Genomic DNA, 19,444 nt, shown 5'->3' on the forward strand with positions numbered 1-19,444 from the left:
ACCACTCCTCCCACATCGCATAATGACACGCGTACTCTGACTGGTGCAGTCACCGACGTGGACGCGACAGCCCGGCACACCAGTCTGATGAAGGACCACTGTACTCCGTACCCTGCGCGATGTTGAGCTCACTGGTTCAGAAGTTTATCGACCAATCCCCCCTGTCCTCGAACAATGACCACCGACCCTCCAAGGCTGCCCTCTTCCGGGATCAGTTCAGACTGCCTGCCGGTCAGCATCCTTTGCACGAGATCACCGCCGAACTATTCCTCCCTCTCCCCTCGTCCGCCGCCGCCGGCCCTCTCACGTCCGGCGAGAAATCGAGAGACAGTGGCAATCGATATGTGGGCGACCTCCATCTGAGCGAACACTTTCTTTGCTTCTCCACGATTCGCACCAGTTTCCTGCCCGGCGCGAGTCACACCGCGTCCATCGCCTTCACCGGCCCAACCCAAGGCGCCGGACCAGGCGGAAATGGCTTTACGCTCCCCTTGTGCTCCATCCGACGAGTCGAGAGATTGAACAGCCATCATGACAAGTTCTCGCTTGCCCTCACCACTTTCGAATCCTTGCAGAAAGCGCTGACGGACAAAACAAAAGCGTCCCTGCCTTTCCCCCGGAAATTAGTCCTCACCCTCGATGGAAGCCGGCTCGCTTGTGAACGGTTTTGTGACGGTCTGAAAAGGGGATTAAGAGAAGGCATGAAAGAAGTGGACAGCCTGCGGACGGTGGTGTCTCAGTGTTTTTCCGAGTATCTCCTGGACCCCGCGAGGCTAAAGGCCAGAGAGGAGGGCACCAAGCCACCGGATCCGCCTGACACGGGGCTGGGAATACTGTTCAGGTACCCCGGAGATGCCAGAAAGCTCCGGGACAAAAGCAAAATCAGACTCTGGGGCGAGTATATGCGAGAGAACGGCCGCAATGCCACCATTGTCCGACAACCGACCTTCCACAAGCTGATCCGGGTCGGTCTACCGAACCGATTGAGAGGCGAGATCTGGGAGATCTGCTCCGGGTCATTCTACACCCGGTTGAGAAATCCGAACCTCTACGAGAAAACCCTGGCCAAGTTCACCGGACAAGAGTCCTTGGCCATTGATGAAATCGAGAAAGATCTCAATCGGAGTCTCCCCGAATATCCGGGCTTCCAGAGCGAAGAAGGCATTGGCCGACTACGTCGAGTGCTCACGGCGTACAGCTGGACCAATGAAGAAGTGGGCTATTGTCAAGCCATGAATATTGTGGTGGCCGCCCTACTCATCTACATGTCGGAATCTCAGGCATTCTTCACGCTAGGAGCTTTGTGCGACCGCCTCCTCCCTGGATACTATTCGAAAGACATGTACGGCACACTGTTGGATCAGCGCGTGTTTGAAAACCTGGTGGAGCGGACCATGCCGGTCCTTTGGGAGCACCTGGTCAAGTCGGACGTCAACCTATCCGTGGTCTCGCTGCCCTGGTTTCTTTCTCTGTACATTAACTCCATGCCGCTTGTCTTTGCGTTCCGAGTTCTCGATGTCTTCTTTCTGGAAGGCCCCAAAGTGTTGTTCCAGGTAGGACTGGCCATCCTGCGTATCAACGGCGAAGAATTACTTGACGTCCACGATGACGGGTCGTTTATCTCGGTGCTCAAGAATTATTTCTCCCGACTCGACGAGTCAGCTCACCCACATTCGGAGAATGAAAAGCTGAGGGCAATCACCAAATTCCAAGAACTGATGGTGACGGCCTTCAAGGAATTTGCCGGCATCACCCACGCTAGCATTGAGGAATTGAGGGCCAAACATATTGACAACGTGAAGGCCGGTCTGGCCACGTTTGCCAAACGGACCTCGATTCGAAACCTAGGGCCGGAAAGCAAGAAGCTAAGCGCCGACGACCTCAGCGCCATCTATGATCGCTTTTTCAGTGTCCTGGCGGAACGACAGAAACGTGCAAAGCTGCGGGAGGAGGAAAGAAGAAGACAAGAGCAGCAAAAGACCCGCCCGGGCCTCTGGACGCACCATTCGGACCGCAACCACGATGAACCTGCTCGGAATATAGCACCCCTCCAGACCATGGACTACGACGCATTTCGCGAGTTTTTGGCCAACACCGCCAAATGGGCCCTCACCGATTCGCCGACGTCGGTTTCCAAGGACCTGAGTAAGCCCGTAACGAGCCAGAGGAATCGCAGTCATACTCTTTTGCAATGGGGCTCGGGACCACAACCCGCCGACCACGACTTCATGCAACGGCTATATGGCAAGTGGGATGAATCGCATCAAGGCGAGATGACGCTGCAGCAACTTGTTCGAGGTCTAGCCCGGATCAAGGGCACCACGGACATTATGAACTCGATGAGCCTGTTTTTCGAGCTGTTCGACGACGACAATACCGGCAAAGTGGACCGCGAAGGCATCCTCCGGATGTCAGAGTCACTCTTGTTTCTTTCCAGACGAGGCTTTGATGGAACAATCACTCCGTCGGATTTTGGCAACGGCATGATATCTCCGGTCTCTGCGGCCGACGCAAAGGACGGCTTGCAAATGAGTACCAACGAGAAGTTCCTGGGCAGCGTCAGCGCATTCATTAGGAGATGTTTTGAATACGCCGATCCCGACGAAGTGGTTGAAAGCACTAGTTCGAAGCTCCAGGCGGCGACCATCAACGAACCTGCAGAGGAAGAAGATCTGTTGGATCTGACAGAAACCAAATCGGTCTCCAAACAGCCGGCGTCGCCAAAACCGGCCGAGCACGATCCTCTATCAGAGGTCACGCCACCTGGCACTGCAGTCAAGCCAACCCCGATACTCGAAGGGTCACGAAGGAGCTCTTCTCGCGCAGCATCCCACAATCTGGCCTTGGATCCGAGTAAACCGTTGCACATTACACTACCCACCTTTCGAATGGTGATTCTGGCCGACGAGCTCCTCGAACAGTTTTTCGAATCTTTCTTCCCTCAATCCTTCCATCTCAGTGACTCGCCCAACAGTAGTACGGTGTCGTTGCCGTCGAGCACGCTTTCCGGCAATCTGACCACCTTCAGCAACCTCGGCACACCGGTGAAGAACCTGATCAACGGGGCGTCGAACAAGACGGTGATAGACGTCGGACGGGCCGGTGGAGTGGTGGAACCTGGGTCTCGCGGTCTGCGGGGCGTGCTCGACAACATTGTCAATGATGGCATGCGCATGGCGGCGGAAATGCGCAAGAGAATGGAAGAGACTCAACGAGAATTCGAGCGCAATGCCCGCGAACAGGGTCACAGCAGGCCATATCGGGATGAAGAGGACGACGATGACGACGATGACGATGAGAAAGGCGCCGAGCTAGGTAGAAGGGACCAGGAGCTACTTGAGGGTGCGGAGGTGGCCAGTATCAAGACCGAGGGGTCGAGAAGTCGAGCGGTGAGTTCGGCCACGACTGAGACCGGTACTGGTCCCAAGAAAGGGGAGGGGGGGGGAGGGGGAGGGAGGGATCTGGGGTGAGTATATTGGATGTCGACGATATGTCTAAGTAGGGAGGTCTCAGGCCGAGTAGGAGTGAGATGTCATGAATTGAATTGAATTGGACTGAACAGAAGTGAATGCGAGGAAGGCAGATTCACCAAAGATTCCTTTTATTATCTCGGCGATTTAAAAGACGCCAATTGTCAGTGTTCACCCACTGTTACAGCACGACAGCCGCAAGGACGAAGTACTGTAAGTAATTCACTTTGCCACTCACTTGGTGTATATATAACCGTCACAGTCACACCAAGTGCCAATGAGAGAATCACCACACAAGCAGTACATACGATACTTGGCTTCTTCCCTACAGCCTGTAAAATAAAGGTTTAAAATATTCCATGTTCGCTATGAACGAGTCGCAGGGGGAGCGCATACTGTATAGCATATAGATAGCACCTAAACCAGCCTTCTAGATAAAGCACAAGGCTGGGAATGCCTATAGTTTGACACAGCCAGGCTCCCAGACCCCCCTGAGAATAGATAGGTAGGTATGTATGTATAGGCTAACGAGACTACTGTATACCTAGGTAGTATATACTTGACTCTTGTAGGCTGATACATACTGAGATCAATCACTACTATAAAAGTGAGAGTGTCGCGACGGATCAATCACTACTACTATAAAAGTGTCGCGACGGATCAATCACTACTACTATAAAAGTGTCGCGACGGATCAATCACTACTACTATAAAAGTATCCGATAGGGTGCTCGGCGACGGGGAGCGAGCTCGAGATATTATTGGATTTAGATTCGTATCGAAGATAAGAGAGGGAGGTGGAGGTGTTTGAGATCAATTAGATTCGTATCGAAGGTAAGAGAGGGAGGTGTTCGAGATCAATTAGATTCGTATCGAAGATAAGAGCCCTAGGGAAGGTGTTACTCTCTCAAGCCTGGTAGGGAGATCAGGGAGGGAGATGAGTTTCAGCACAGGAAAAATCATATATAGGAAGGAGTATGGATTCTGGTCTATGTGATATATGATATATGATGATTCATTATATGGATGGCCGTGCCAAATATTGGAGATATGTATTTCAAAGAGGGCGGCCTGCTTTACGGCGGGATGGAAGGTGGAAGATAGAAGATGGGATGGAAGATAACCCTAACTATAGGATAACCCTAAGATAGAAGGTAGAAGATTGAAGATAGATAGAAGATAACCCTAACCCTAACCCTAAGATAGGAGGTAGAATGGAAGATGGAGGGTAGAAGATAGATGGTAGATGGAAGATTGAAAATAAAAGATGAATATTTCCTTTCCCTTTCCAGTGTCTGTCAGCATATCGACCATCGACTATCGACCATCGACCATTGCCCGTCCGTATCCAAAATCCAAATCCAGAGCAGACATGAAATAAACCCAGAAGAACAGCAGTCGTAGGAATCAACCGGAACACCTTCGCTCCCAAGAAAACCTAAACAACCAAACAATAAACCAGGCCAAAGGAAAGAAGGACGAACATCTCCAATCTCAAGAATGCCTGTGGGCCGACAATAAATAAATAACGTGAGTGTGAATGTGAGTGTGAATGTGGATGTGGTGAAGGGACCATCAGTGCCACTGTGTGTTTGTGTTGACTTCAGTGTTGAGTTCAGTGTTGAGTTCAGTGTTGAGTTCAGTGTTGAGTTCAGTGTTGAGTGTTCAGTGTTGAGTGTTCACTGTTGAGCGTTCAGTGTTGAGTGCCACTGTTGTGTTCACTGTTGTGTTCAGTGTTGAGTATTCACCGTCGAGTGTTCAATGGCATATGTACCAATCCGTTGGCAACACCCATACCCATACCCGAAGCCATCCATATCTACACCTATATCTTTTGCATCGAGGGCATGGACAACCAAACCACAGTATAGATCCCAATAGAGATTGAGAGTAGAGCTCGTCGCCATATACAGTGCTAAGTACTCCGTAGGTAGGTACTTTGTACTCATCCTCAGTAGGTACTCAGTACCCTGTATTGTCGTCAAGTGGTTGAATCGTTCGTGGTGCTATGCTGTGCTGTGCTGTGCTCTCATAAGCTGTGTCCTCAAGTTGGGCATAGGGCACGCAATGCTTTCATTGGTTTTGGTTCGTTCTGATGAGACATTGCTTTCGTGCTCATACTCATAGTCACCGTCGTTGTTGCCGTTGCCGTCGCTGTCGCTGTCATCGTGGATAGAATCGCCATCGTGTCGCCGTCGTTGTCGTCCGGTCCTTCTACACTTCCACTCGACCGTTCGAGTCGTCAATTCCGTTCTTCCTCAATTAGACTCGGTCGTTCGTCGTGGCAGCCTCGATTCCGGGTCCAGTTTCAGTTTCGGCATCGGCGTCGGTGTCTTTGGCCTCTCCGTTGATTTGGGCTTGATCGGTAGGTCCATCGCCATCGGCATTCTTGTCTTCGTTGATATCTCCTTCCACTTCTGTTTGTGCTTCCGCTTGTGTTTGTACTTCCCCCTCTCCATCCTTCCCCTGACTTCTTTCCTCGCCGGCATGTTCTGCAGTATCACCATCACCATCACCATCACCATCACCATCACCACCACCCTCACCCTCACCATCACCATCGTCATCCCCCTTGCCGGCCGCGGCTTGGGCCTCGTCCAGGGCACTTTTCGCCACGTCGTCCCGGTCCAGCGTGGGCACGTGCTTGGATTCGTCAATCTCCTCCTTGGACGGCACCACGACCTTCAGGCCAAGGTCGGCTTGTTTGCTGTAGACGCGCAGTCCGACGACGCAACTGGCGTTCCATGGATTGCGGTGCGGATCTTTCTCTTTCTCCTCGGAATCATCCTTGGACTCGCCCGCCTGTGAGGAAGCCGGGTTGGGATCCCGAATTTGGGATCCGCCCGACATGGGGGTCGAGGTGCCTGATGTAGAGGCGGACGGGGTCATGGAAGACGGCGAGGAAGACGAGGAAGACGATCCCGGCAACTGCCCCTTCTGGTGGGCCAGATCGTACAGTTTGCCGATCTGGGTGATCTTGTCGCGGCGGTGGATATTGTTGCGGATGACCTTTTCCACGTCGTCGCGGCGGGTCTCGGTGGCCTCGACCTTGACCAGGACGGTATAGGAGCCCCGGGTCAGCGGCACCTCGACATTGACGGAGCGGACCAGCTCGTAGGTCATCTTGCTGCGGGCCAGGTATTCGTCGTCGTCCTGGCCGTCCTTCTGGACGCGGAACTGCAGGGTGAAGTTGTACTTGCCCTGCAGGCCCTTGAAGTAGCGGTCGTCGAGCTGCGAGAGCACGATGACGGCGTCGGTGTCGTCGGGCACGTCGATGGAGAAGTGCACCTGCTGGTAGTCCATGGTGCTCCACGGCACCTGCACCGTCATCCACTGCTGGGCGACGTGCCAGTCCGACCCGAAGATGCGCGTGCGGTCGATGTACTTGTACTTGCTCAGCATGTCCTTGTACGTCATCCAGAAGATGCCGTCGTCGCCGAACTGGTGGTTCAGCCGCTGCAGCCAGTCGGCCGTCCATTCCTTGGAGCCGTCGCTCCAGGGGCCGGTCCACTCCTTGCGGCCCCACGGGTTCCGGATCTTGACCAGGCGCTGGCCGTGGCCCTCGTAGATGGCCAACACGGCGTAGGCGTGCTGGCTGACGATGCCGGCGCGGCGCTCCTCGCGGATCTTCTCGTTGGCGACCAGGTAGGGCCGCCATTCGCGCCAGCGGGCCGCGGCGCACGAGAAGACAAAGTCGCGGCCGATGCGGCTCAGCTCGTCGCGCCAGAAGGCCTCGCTGTCCAGGATGTTGGTGGTGTAGATCTCGGTCGTCACCCCGCCCGTCAGGTCCTCGATCGCCTCGCCCGTCTGCCCGCCCCAGATGGAGGCGTAGTCGCCGTGCGCTTTGGCGTACGCCTTCTCCAGCAGGCTGACCCACGTCTCGTTCTGGTGCCGGCACTGCGCAAAGTACAGCGACTGCGACCCGCGCTGGAACAGTTCCTGGTACTGGTCTTCTTGGTTCGTCCGCCGCACCCCGTACTGCCCGAGCACGATGTCGCCGCTCTCGTCGTATGCCGGCGCCCGCAGGTACAGCTTGTCGTCGATGATGCATTGATGCCATTCGCCGTCTGATTGCCGTGAGGTCAGTATCAAACCAACCTATTATGGGTTACCCCTGAACACGAGAGACCACTTACCTCGGTGGAACACGAAGCCGTACACTCCCACGGCCTGGTCTTGGATCACACACGCCCGTTCGATGAATTCCGGATTCGATCCCAGGGCCGAAATGGCGGCCAGAAACCAACAGTCACTAGGGGTGGCATGTTTTGTCAGTGCTTCGTTCGTTGCGTGCGTGCTTCAAGCCAGCTCCGATCGTAATCAGGAGGTACGTACCCTGCGGAACCTTGCAACATGTCGTCGTACGACACACCATCGACGTAGAATTTGGGGTCTTCGAAAATGTCCTGTACCAGCTGGGTCAGCGTATTCTACACAGTACCTCTTCGTTAATGGTAGACTCAAGTCTATGTACGTACGGTAACGCGCTTCGCATCCGCCGGATACTGCTTGTCGTCGTTGTCCACCACCAGTCCGTCCAGACAGTCCCGGATGCGGGTGATCTTGAGGTCTCGCTCAATGTCCCAGTGGGTGTCGGTGTATTTCTGGTTGGCGGCGCGACACTCCTTGATGATGCGGTTCACGTCGCGGATGCAGCTCTCTTTGGCGTTCTCATACGACTGCACGGCTCGATGGGCCGTCTCGCCGAGCAGCTTGGTGGTCAGGTCAGTGTCGCCGATGCGCTCCGGCAGCACTCGCGTCACTTTGCCGACGTACTCGGGGTCGAAGTTGGTCCAGAACTTCTTCATCTTCGACTGAGGATGCGGCTTCTCCTTCTTGGCCGGCGTCGGAGGAGGCGTCGCCGGCTTGTCGGGCACCAGCATCAGTTTGATGGTCTGGCCTCCGCCGAGCACCAACCCGCCACTGGGCGGGCTGGGTTCATTCCCGCTCGGCTTGGCTTGGATGTCGAAACTTGGCTGGGCCTCCTCCTCTGTCCTGCTGTGAGGAGCATGTTTCTGGTAGATTTCTCCCGAGGGTGCCATTGGGGGCCAGTATTGGTCAAAGCCTTAGTCAGGCCAGTAATGTGGTGGTGACTACTGTTGGAGTATTCGTCGTCGCCTTCAGCCGCATGACAATGCTTGACTTGTTGGCGGGAACAAAGAGAGTTGACGGGGGATGTTTCCGGTAAGGCTGAAGATTGAACAATGTGGACTAGATGGAAATAGATACAACCCATTCATTCATTCATCCTTTCATTCATTGTTCTTCTCGGGGCCTTTTCAGATATAACGCATCCACTGCTAGCGCCGCACCAGGCTCAGGAGGCCAAGGCTCCGGGAGATAAGCAGAGGGGGCTTCCAGGTCCCCGCCGGGCCGGGCGCGGTGATGAACTCGGAGCATCTGCATGCGGTGAGACAATTATGGTGGTCTGCGAGACCCAGGGCGTGCTTGGCCTGCTCTCTTTGCCCAATGCCCGGCCGTCGAACGGTTCAGGCCCCCCTATCGACGACCCAGAGCCCAAGCCTAAGAAGCCCCATGACAAGTTGCCTCGCATAGTGAGGCTTACCGAGTGGCCACGAAGATTGGCGGTAAGAGAGGCCTCACAGCCCTGGGTTGCCGGTCCAGGCTTAGGTCGGGAATGTGGAATGTGGCCATCAACGATTAGCCTCAGCACATCGTCTAGAAGGACGCACTGGCCAACCAAGGCCGAACAAGTCCGCCGGGGGTCCAGAGTGGCGGCGTCCGGTCTGTGCTGGTGCCTTTGGACCCTGGGATCCCTGGGACCCCTGGGAGATCGCTGACTCGGCCACACACTGTTGGCTGCTGGGCTGGGTGATGTGCGGCGGACACTGACTATGAACGTGGGCCAGATGGCTCGACGGTCGACGGTGGGACCTGGGCCACGTTGATAGTGGCACTCGATACACGACGGTACGGAGTAACGGTGTAGGTCGAACTGTCCTAAACAGGAACTACCGGAGAATGCCGGGCCGCCAGGGCCTCAGGAGGCGTCGCTTGCAGCACGCGAGCCTCGAGCTGGGTCCGGGGGAGCCAGGGGTGGAACACCGGTCAACAATAGCACCATTGTATGGGCTCCATCGTGTTTGCTCGCCTCTGCCGACTCTTCCTGTTTGCCGCAATCCGGAGACCAGGATGAAGATATTACAGTGATACTGTCGTGCACCGTCTCGAATCTGGTGATCGGTGAGTACCAGAGTTGTATCATCGATCGTGGTTTCATTTCAGCGAGACACCAATCCCCCTACGCAGTCAATCCTCCGTACACATACATACTTGGGCTGTTCAAATAAGCATTGGGCCTAGTTCGGTGTCTTTTTGCTAACGTACTACTAGTCTATGTCCGTAGTATTGCAACCTTAGATCAGTAGACAGTAGACAACGCTTACGACGGCTCATCTAGTCGGTAGGCCGAGACAGTTCTGGGCCACCACTCGTCCAGTTCCAACTGCCCCCCTTTTCATCTTGTCTCTCGGAAGGCATCGAGAGATCTAAACTGCGATACTGTCCTGACCCCCGAGTTGTCTATACTGGTGAGTCATATTCTTATTCGAGTCGGACGATCTGATCACCGTGGGTCTTCCCCTGAACATGGAATTGAGTCCACTCGGTGGGATTTCATCAAGACTTGCTCCTCCGTCGGAATAAGTAAGCAAGCTGTTTGTTTTGCACCACGTGCCGTCCGTTTTGAGAGCATCGGCAACGCAAGGGAAGGAGATAGAGTTTGGTCCCAAGATCTTAAGGCATACGGTATCCATCTCGGCAATACTCCGTTCCCGATCTTCCATCCAATGCGTGGGCAGAATGCAGCATATCCTCTCGCTCTTTCTGGAAGAGGCAAACATCAAACATCTCTCCTCTGCCGTCTTCGTCTTCGAGAATCAGTAGGGTATCAGCATCGTAGGTTGATTCGCCATTGACTGCTCAAAGAAGATGGAAGATGGTAGACTCCCGGCCTGGAGCTCTGAACTCTGGATCTTGGTCCGGACCCGGCGAGAGGGGTGGCGCAAAGAGGTCTGGGCTTTGGTGGTGCGTGCGGCTCATTGAATCCGGATACTGATAATGCTCCGGTGTGCCTTGGGCTTTATCGTGTGCCAAACTGCGGCCAGCTCCTCCCCACCCCCCATTGGGACGAGGGTGATGCCGCCCTGTGCTCAACCCTGCCCTACCATATTAGCCGACGTAGGCAGGCTCCGTAGTTCGTGTGTGGTCGCTAGACATAGATGTAGGACCGCGGCAATGATCGGGGAACCAGACAGAATGATTACCACTGTACGGCGTGCGAGACAGTAGTCGACGACTACGACTGATTGAAAGACGCATGCTATTTAGAATGGCATTTCAACGTGGTCGACTACTCGACCGTAGTTGTCTGGGGCGGTGTTTAGCCTAGAGACCAGATGCGCTGTCGAAAGACACACCTTCAGCCTGATCATTCGGAATGCACCTCACAATGTCTTCAGCAGACGCCTCTTGATCTACCTGTAGGACCTCACGCTTTCATCTCATCTCACTCACGTTCCGTCTTCCGTCGATCGACGCGAGTGTGCGCTCATAACCCAACCGAATCTCACATCCAGCCCCAGCTTATTCCACAGTCATTGTAGGCAAATCAACCATTATCGCGGACTTCTGCCCACCGCAAGAGACAGCCAGCGCCCAATGGGTCGTAATGATCGCCCGAGCCCTCTTGATTGACAGCGGCTGGAATTTCCTGATCTCTTACTGAGCTGTCCTACTCTGCGCAAGAGCGAGCCCAACACGATGCGCGATGTGCCTCCTCAAATTGAACGATGACGATGACGGTGCCCTTCGCCTGACCGAAGACCTTCACGACAACATTCCCGCCTACGCTATCCTCTCACATACGTGGGGTGACGACAAAGACGAGGTGACTTTGGACCACCTTGACGGGAAGATGAAGGCTGGCTACACAAAGATGAAATTCTGTGGCGAACGGGCCGAGAAAGACAATCTCAAACATTTCGAGGTAAGCACGTTGTTAATGCAACAACGCGAATAACACGGAATACTCGGAGGCCATCAACTCTATGTTTCGCTGGTACTGTGACGCCGCGAATTGCTACGTCTACCTGTCAGACGTGTCGGTCTCTAAGGGAGACGAGGATCATATCAGAGCGGCATAGAAGCTAGCTGTCCGCCCAAGTAGGTGGTTCACATGAGGCTGGACACTTTAAGAGCTTCTGGCACCAACCTCGGTCGAGTTCTTTTCGTACGAAGGGGAACGCTTGGCTGACAAGAGGATGCTAGAACGACCGATCCTCGAGATCCCGGGGATTCCAATCGTGGCACTTCGCGGCGAGTCGTTGTCTCAATTCAGTGTAGATGAGCGTATGCCTTGGGCCGCTAATTGATATACCAAGAAGAGGGAGGATCAGGCATACTGTCTCCGTAGAATTTTCACTGTAAGTACGCCTATGATGTATTGTGAACAGAAAGATAATCTATGAGTGGCACAATCGATGCGTCGTCGCTTTCTTCAGAGCATACCGCTCATGGGTTTGCGTGGACAAAGTGTGCGTCCTGACATGGCGAGTGAGCTTGCTTGAAAGCCTTTATTCGACCTAACATCCACCCTGATGTCCATTTCTGTTCATCTGTGGGTGGCTGGTGATGACCGAGTCGTATAGAGTACCCCAGCCGGCACGCGATCGTGCCGATTCCCATTGTGACAATCCCGTGAAGTCGTCTTCAAGGTGGTGCATAGTGATGACGGCCTCGCACCACTGCTCTTGATGAAAGCGAACAGCATGGGGGGATATGGGGCCAATACTAACGCTAAGCCTAAGCCTATCTAGGAGCTTTAGGTACTATTGGGATTTACTAGTGAAGCACGTGACTCGGCCACAGCGAAGATTACACGTACGGCAACCGGAATACCTTACCGCGCAGTTTATAGGCTTCATTACCGTTGGTTAACGGTAGATCCATAGTAGAAATTCATCTGCGGTAGAATTATTACTACCGACGTTTAACCGTAAGTTACGTATTTCTACCCTCTAATTTAATAGAGTATTTTATTATAAGCGTACTTTATTATAAGTCTATTATTTAATTTATTAAAGTACTACTAAGTTATACTTAAACGTTTTATATAGTATATTAGCTAGACTATTATTAACTATTCTTAGCTTCTTACTATATTCGCTATAGATTAAATTAAGAAATACTTTATAGATCGAATCTTTAGTATTAATAACTTTAACTTTATCTAGTTCTAGATAAAGAATTATATTAATCTTAAAAGTTCTTCTAAGCTTATAAAGTATTATATTAAGAGTAAGTCTCTATTCTCTTATATATTCTACTATACTAACTCTAGTAGATATCTATAGTATTCTATATATTATTACTCTTTAGAAGTATTAAGCTAGAAAGAAGAGATCTTAGAAGGTATAATATTTCTACGAGCTCCAATACTAGCTATACTTCTAATATATCTACTATAAGAATTTTCGCGAATTAAATAAAAAGTAATTCCGTAAGATATATAGTCGTACTCGTAGTAATCGTCCGACGCGATCTATAGATAATAATACTATAATAATATTTAGAAGTATAGCGCCTCTATCTCGCCTAAGTATATCTACTCTAGCTTTAGGATTGTACTCTTCTTCGGATAGGAGCTCTAGGACTCTAGATAACGCTAGCTATCGTTAAGTATACTATTAATAAATATAGGATAGTCTAGCGGCCGAGTATATACTACTATTAAGCTTAAGAAATTAGGGTAATTATAGAGTAGACTACTTAGAGAGAAGAATCGTATAGTAAGCGAACTAATAAGTTTATATAGAGATAATAAATCTCGCTATATTAGAATTAAATAAGTAAGTAGAGGTCTCTCTTCCTTAGGTTCCATTGTCTACTTAGTCCCGGTGTTCTCTCATAGGTAGTCAATTATAATTAGCTGATATTAATATTTTTAGGCGGTATTTCTACGATAGAAAATTAGCTACGGTAGAAGTACCGCTAATTAGCTACTACCGTAGTTCTACCATCGGTCTACTAAAATCTATGTTAGCGGTTGCGCCCTAAGGTAGCCTTTGTCCGGGCCACAATGAATACGGTGGTGCGTTAAAGCCTAAGATGCTATGGCTGGTGGCGCATTAGGTAAGCGTGTGGAATGGACGTGAAGTTATAGCCGTAATCTCCGTCGGAGGTCACCTTCCCGCAGCAGCCAATAGCTACGCCGCAAATCCAGAGTACTTTCGCAATTGAGGAGAAACTATTCTCTGCCTGCGCATCATCTGCAGCTGCGGCTCACTCACCGTCCAATCCTCCCCAATCCCTTACATTCAGTCGGTGGAAGAGAGCTTCAGCCTTCCTCCTCTCGTTCTCCTTCCCCTTCCCATTCTCACTCGATCCTCCCTGCTCGCCTGCTCCCTCCCCCCTTCTATGCACAATAGATGAGGGGCTCGGACGGGTTACAGTCGGTCTTGACCGTGGCCGGACGGTTTCCATCCCACACCGAGTCCATCCTAGACATTGGCCTTCTTTCGAGACAGCCACTATGCGGTGACCCTGAGGGCTGGGGGCCGGTGAGCTCGTCCAGATGGGATCTCACTCCCTGTTTTCTTGATATTTGGATCGTTGGCGTCTCGCTTTGGGGTGTGCTGTTCGGTGCGGGAGCGCTGTGGTACTTGTTCACAAAACGTATCGCCCAGGAGGTTCCTAAAAATTGGCATTTCTATACAAAACTGTGAGCATCACCACTCCTGCTCTGGTACACGTATGCCTCTCTAACAATCCGCTCGCAGGTCCTTAATCGCCGCCCTCATAGTCACTACCGCCCTCCAAGCTGCCTTCCAGGTCCAGCGGTTGCCGGGAATATGGTATCAAGATATCAGGTTCTACACCTCCATCTCCACCATTGTCTCGCTCTTCGTCATCTTCGTCGTACAATACCATGAACACTGGCGGTTGCGGAACCCAAATGGGGTCGTACTCTTCTACTGGGTCTTCTTCATCCTGGCTCATGCTGTCAAGCTGCGTTCGTTGGTCGCGAGAGAGGCGTACAAAACCCGTCTCCCCTACTTTGTCACCTTCAATGTCAGCCTCGGTCTCGCGATTCTAGAATTCATTCTGGAATATCTGGTTCCGAAGAAACAGAGCGCCTACGATGCTCTTGGGGCCGATGACGAGTGTCCATATGAATATGCCGACGTTTTCTCCGTCCTCACATTCTCTTGGTTGACCCCCTTGATGAAGTTTGGCTACAATAACTATCTCACTCAAGATGATCTGTGGAACTTACGCCATCGAGATTCTACCAAAGCCACGGGTGCTATCTTGCAAAAGGCCTGGCAAATCGAGCTGGAGAAAAAGAAGCCGAGCTTGTGGATGGCGTTGGCCAGGGCGTTTGGCGGTCCCTATCTTCGCGGAGCACTGGTCAAGACCATAAGTGACATCCTTTCTTTCGTGCAGCCGCAACTCCTGCGCCTGTTGATCACTTTCGTGGACTCGTATCGGCCAGGTCGTGAACCTCAGCCGCAGATCCGTGGCGTCGCGATTGCGTTGGCAATGTTTGCCACCTCCATTTGCCAAACTGCTGCCCTGCATCAGTACTTCCAGCAGGCCTTCGAGACCGGGATGAGAATCAAGTCTTCACTCACCGCCATGATTTACGCAAAATCGCTCCGATTGTCTAGCGAATCCCGGGCGAAAAAGAACACGGGCGACATTGTTACTTACATGAGCGTAGATCAGCAGCGTCTGGCGGATTTGGCTCAATGGGGCCAGCAAGTGTGGTCGGCACCATTCCAGATCACGCTGTGCATGCTCTCCCTCTACCAACTGGTCGGGCCTTCGTGCTTCGCGGGTGTCGCGGCCATGGTCATCATGATCCCTGTCAATGGCTTCATTGCTCGATTCATGAAGAAGTTGCAACTGGATCAGATGAAGTACAAAGACCGCCGCTCACGGCTGATGACCGAGATCCTCAACAACATGAAGGCCATCAAGCTCTACGCATGGGGCTCTGCTTTCATGGAGAAGTTGAGCCACGTCCGTAATGACCTCGAACTGAACAATCTCCGGAAGATTGGCGCCGCCCAGTCTTTCGCCACGTTCACTTGGTCCTCTACGCCTTTCCTCGTCTCGTGCTCAACCTTCGCCGTCTTCGTCTTGTTCAACGATACACCCCTGACGACCGATCTGGTCTTCCCAGCCTTGACATTGTTCAATCTCTTGACCTTTCCTCTCACAGTGTTGCCAATGGTTATCACCAGCATAGTCGAAGCGTCCGTCGCCGTTCGTAGGTTGACGGATTTCTTCGCTGCCGACGAGCTTCAAGACGATGCGGTCAGACTGATCGACGAGCCCCCAAGCCAGCCGGGAGAATCTAGCGTTTCAATTCGGGACGCTACCTTCACTTGGGACAAGGACCAAAACAAGAACGTCTTGGAGAATATCAACTTTAATGCAAATAAGGGCGAACTGACCTGCGTCGTGGGTCGTGTCGGGGCTGGCAAGTCGTCATTACTCCAGGCGGTCCTCGGTGACCTCTGGAAAATCCAGGGCGAGGTCGTCGTACGGGGACGCATCGCTTACGCAGCACAGTCGGCATGGATAATGAACGCAAGCGTCAAAGAAAACATTATCTTTGGCCATCGATGGGATCCCCACTTCTACAACCAGACCGTCAATGCGTGTGCTCTCGTGGATGATTTCAGACAGCTACCGGATGGAGACCAGACGGAAGTCGGCGAGCGTGGCATCTCCCTATCTGGAGGTCAGAAGGCTCGACTGGCGTTGGCCCGGGCAGTTTATGCGAGGGCCGACATCTATCTCCTCGACGATGTCCTCTCTGCGGTTGATCAGCACGTCGGACGGCACCTGATCAACAACGTACTTGGTCCGAACGGCCTGTTGAGCGGAAAAGCCAGGATTCTGGCCACAAATGCCATCACCATTTTGAAGGAGGCTGATTACATGTACTTGCTCCGTGACGGGTCGATCCTAGAAAAAGGCACCTACCAGCAACTGATGGCGATGAGAGGCGAGGTCGCCAATCTGATCAAGTCGGCCATCAAGGAGGACGAACAGGAGTCGGAAGGCGAAAGAAGCCCTAGTGTAGAAGGCACGGAGTCCGACGAATCTACGACCGCCGTAGAGAGCGCGGTTCAGGACGAGTACGATGCCGAGGAGGCAGAAGAGTCGCGTCAACAAGTTGGTGACCTTGCCCCAATTCGTGCCGGCCCCAGTGGACTGTCGACGGCCAGGAAGACCAGCTTCAATACCCTGCGACGGGCTTCAACCGCCAGTTTCAAAGGCCCTATGGGTCGCATGACGGATGAAGAGGGCGGGTTAAAGAGCAAGCAGACCAAGGAAACCGCCGAGCAGGGCAAAGTCAAGTGGTCGGTCTATACAAGCTACGCCAAAGAAAGCAACCTTATCGCCGTCGGGATTTATCTTCTCGCGCTGCTCGCCGCTCAGACGGCCCAGATCGGAGGCAGCTTCTGGCTGAAGCGATGGTCAGAGATCAACGAGTTGTATGGCGCGAATCCTCAGGTGGGGAAATACATTGGCATTTACTTTGCATTCGGAATCGGAGGTGCAGGCCTTGTTGTCATCCAGGTACGTGAACCCTCGGCGCCTGTAGTGATACAGTAACCGTGACTGACATCTGGCAGACCCTGCTTCTCTGGATTTTCTGCTCGATTGAGGTTTGATTATCCCTCGGTTCCGACAGAGAGTGGCGAGCTTACATCGTTGCAGGCTTCGAGAAAACTCCATGATCGGATGGCGTACGCAATCTTCCGCTCTCCCATGAGTTTCTTTGACACGACTCCTATTGGTCGTGTGCTTAACCGTTTCTCGAGGTGCGTGACATGCTCCTGTCTCAATACCCCTTTCCGCACGTTACTCACCGCGGTGCAGTGACATCTATCGAGTCGACGAGGTTATTGCTCGGACCTTCAATATGGTAAGTCGCACCAACAGTGCTTGTGTTGATCTCGGACTGACAAGAAAGCTTTTCGTCAACACTGGTCGGGCCCTCTTCACCATCGGCGTGATTTCCGCAGGCACCCCGATTTTCCTTGTCCTGGTCGTACCCTTGGGGGCCGTGTATGTTCTGTACCAAAGATACTATCTCCGGACCTCACGCGAGTTGAAACGGCTCGATAGTGTGAGCCGAAGTCCGATATACGCACACTTCCAGGAGACTCTCGGCGGGGTGTCCACTATCCGCGCATATCGACAACAGATGCGGTTTCTTTTGGAAAACGAGTGGCGTGTGGACGCAAACCTACGGGCCTATTTCCCCTCGATAAGCGCTAACAGGTGGCTGGCGGTCCGCTTGGAGTTTATTGGATCTGTCATTATCCTGGCGGCAGCCATTTTTGCCATCATCACGGTGACAACTGGTGGCGGCCTGTCGGCCGGTATGGTGGGCCTTGCGGTAAGGGACCCTGCACATTGTCGACAAGCCACTGTTCAGAACTAACAGTCTCAGATGTCATATGCCCTGCAGATCACACAGTCCCTAAACTGGATCGTTCGACAGACAGTGGAGGTGGAGACTAACATTGTATCTGTCGAGCGAGTGCTCGAATATGCCAACCTGCCCAGCGAAGCTCCTGAGGTCATTTTCAAGAGTCGACCGAGCATTGGGTGGCCTGCACATGGCCAGATTACGTTCAAGGATTATTCTACGCGGTATCGCGAGGGCCTCGATCTTGTGTTGAGAGACATCAACCTGAACATCAAACCACGGGAGAAGATCGGCGTGGTTGGACGTACAGGAGCCGGAAAGAGCTCGTTGACTATGGCACTATTCCGGATCATCGAACCAGTAACTGGGCACATCAGGTGAGTGCTGATCCCAGTTTCAAGGAACCCATGCAACAAGGCTTGCATGGTGAACCCAAGCCACGACTGCGCTAACAGCGTCACTGCAGCATTGACGGCCTCAACACCTCCACGATTGGCTTGCTAGATCTTCGAAGGCGGCTTGCCATCATTCCTCAGGACGCCGCCCTTTTCGAAGGGACAATTCGCGACAATCTGGATCCTCGTCATGTCCACGATGATACGGAACTGTGGAGCGTGCTTGAACATGCTCGCTTGAAGGATCATGTCTCGAGCATGCCTGGACAATTGGACGCTGTGATTCACGAAGCTGGTGAGTGGCATGGTCTCGATCCCCGTGCTTGTATGACATGTTTCCGCTGACCGTGGGATCTCGGATCCAGGTTCAAATCTTAGTCAGGGACAACGGCAACTTGTCTCTCTGGCGCGCGCGTTGCTTACTCCCAGCAATATCCTGGTACTCGATGAGGCAACTGCGGCAGTAGACGTGGAGACGGACAAGCTGTTGCAAGCTACTCTGCGCAGCACGGTGTTCGGGAACCGTACCATCATCACCATCGCCCATCGTATCAACACTATCCTGGACGCCGATCGCATTGTGGTGCTGCAGCAAGGACGAGTGGCCGAGTTTGATACGCCAGAAGAACTGATCAGACAGCGTGGCTTGTTCTACGAACTTGTTCGTGAGGCTGGTCTGCTCGACGGCTTTGGCAACGGTAGCGCCGTCGCGAGCCAACCCTGACCGCAGCGCCAACCCACTGGTCCCAATGCATCGAACTCTTACCAACCCATATACGCCGCTCTAGGTGCCGCGGCGTCGGTACTCAGCATGCTCCGATAATGCAACGATCAGATCCGAGATCTCAGCTGCCACGACAGTTACCTCAGGTATGGGTCGATGGGATGCCTGTTGTCCGCTGCGGACAGGCTTTCCACGGGAAAAGTCATTTGCAGCAGGAACGGGGAGCTAGAGGATTGCAGCCAACAGCGACACTCCCACCATGAGGAGCGGCTGAAAGATGGGATTACAGGAGGATGCGTGACATTATCGCCTCCTTTGCTTTTGGACCAGTCAGGGAGGTCCAGATGTCCGTCGCCCCCAGTGGAGCTCTATGTCGCTA

General features: G+C 52.9%; 4 protein-coding genes across 4 annotated transcripts; 3 read left to right on the top strand and 1 right to left on the bottom strand.

Moving 5' to 3' along the window:
- Window positions 1-119: 119 nt before the first annotated feature.
- On the top strand, window positions 120-3,470 carry A1O3_08232 (uncharacterized protein; the record flags this gene model as incomplete). The annotated part of the gene is made up of 1 exon (XM_007738330.1): window positions 120-3,470. One exon carries the CDS (start codon window positions 120-122, stop codon window positions 3,468-3,470), a length of 3,351 nt encoding a protein of 1,116 aa, XP_007736520.1.
- Window positions 3,471-5,732: 2,262 nt separating this feature from the next.
- A1O3_08233 (uncharacterized protein) lies at window positions 5,733-8,512 on the bottom strand (the record flags this gene model as incomplete). Its single annotated transcript, XM_007738331.1, has 4 exons — window positions 5,733-7,537; window positions 7,607-7,722; window positions 7,806-7,876; window positions 7,949-8,512. 4 exons carry the CDS (start codon window positions 8,510-8,512, stop codon window positions 5,733-5,735), a joined length of 2,556 nt encoding a protein of 851 aa, XP_007736521.1.
- A 2,747-nt stretch (window positions 8,513-11,259) lies between these two features.
- A1O3_08234 (uncharacterized protein) lies at window positions 11,260-11,635 on the top strand (the record flags this gene model as incomplete). The annotated part of the gene is made up of 2 exons (XM_007738332.1): window positions 11,260-11,478; window positions 11,528-11,635. 2 exons carry the CDS (start codon window positions 11,260-11,262, stop codon window positions 11,633-11,635), a joined length of 327 nt encoding a protein of 108 aa, XP_007736522.1.
- A 2,283-nt stretch (window positions 11,636-13,918) lies between these two features.
- Window positions 13,919-19,065, top strand: A1O3_08235 (uncharacterized protein; the record flags this gene model as incomplete). The annotated part of the gene is made up of 9 exons (XM_007738333.1): window positions 13,919-14,211; window positions 14,270-17,087; window positions 17,144-17,176; window positions 17,229-17,332; window positions 17,391-17,436; window positions 17,485-17,913; window positions 17,968-18,323; window positions 18,413-18,636; window positions 18,707-19,065. 9 exons carry the CDS (start codon window positions 13,919-13,921, stop codon window positions 19,063-19,065), a joined length of 4,662 nt encoding a protein of 1,553 aa, XP_007736523.1.
- Between the last annotated feature and the right edge of the window lie 379 nt (window positions 19,066-19,444).

The sequence above is a fragment of the Capronia epimyces genome (genome assembly GCF_000585565.1).
Source record: "Capronia epimyces CBS 606.96 chromosome Unknown aczIQ-supercont1.7, whole genome shotgun sequence".
In the NCBI taxonomy this organism is placed as follows: domain Eukaryota; kingdom Fungi; phylum Ascomycota; class Eurotiomycetes; order Chaetothyriales; family Herpotrichiellaceae; genus Capronia; species Capronia epimyces.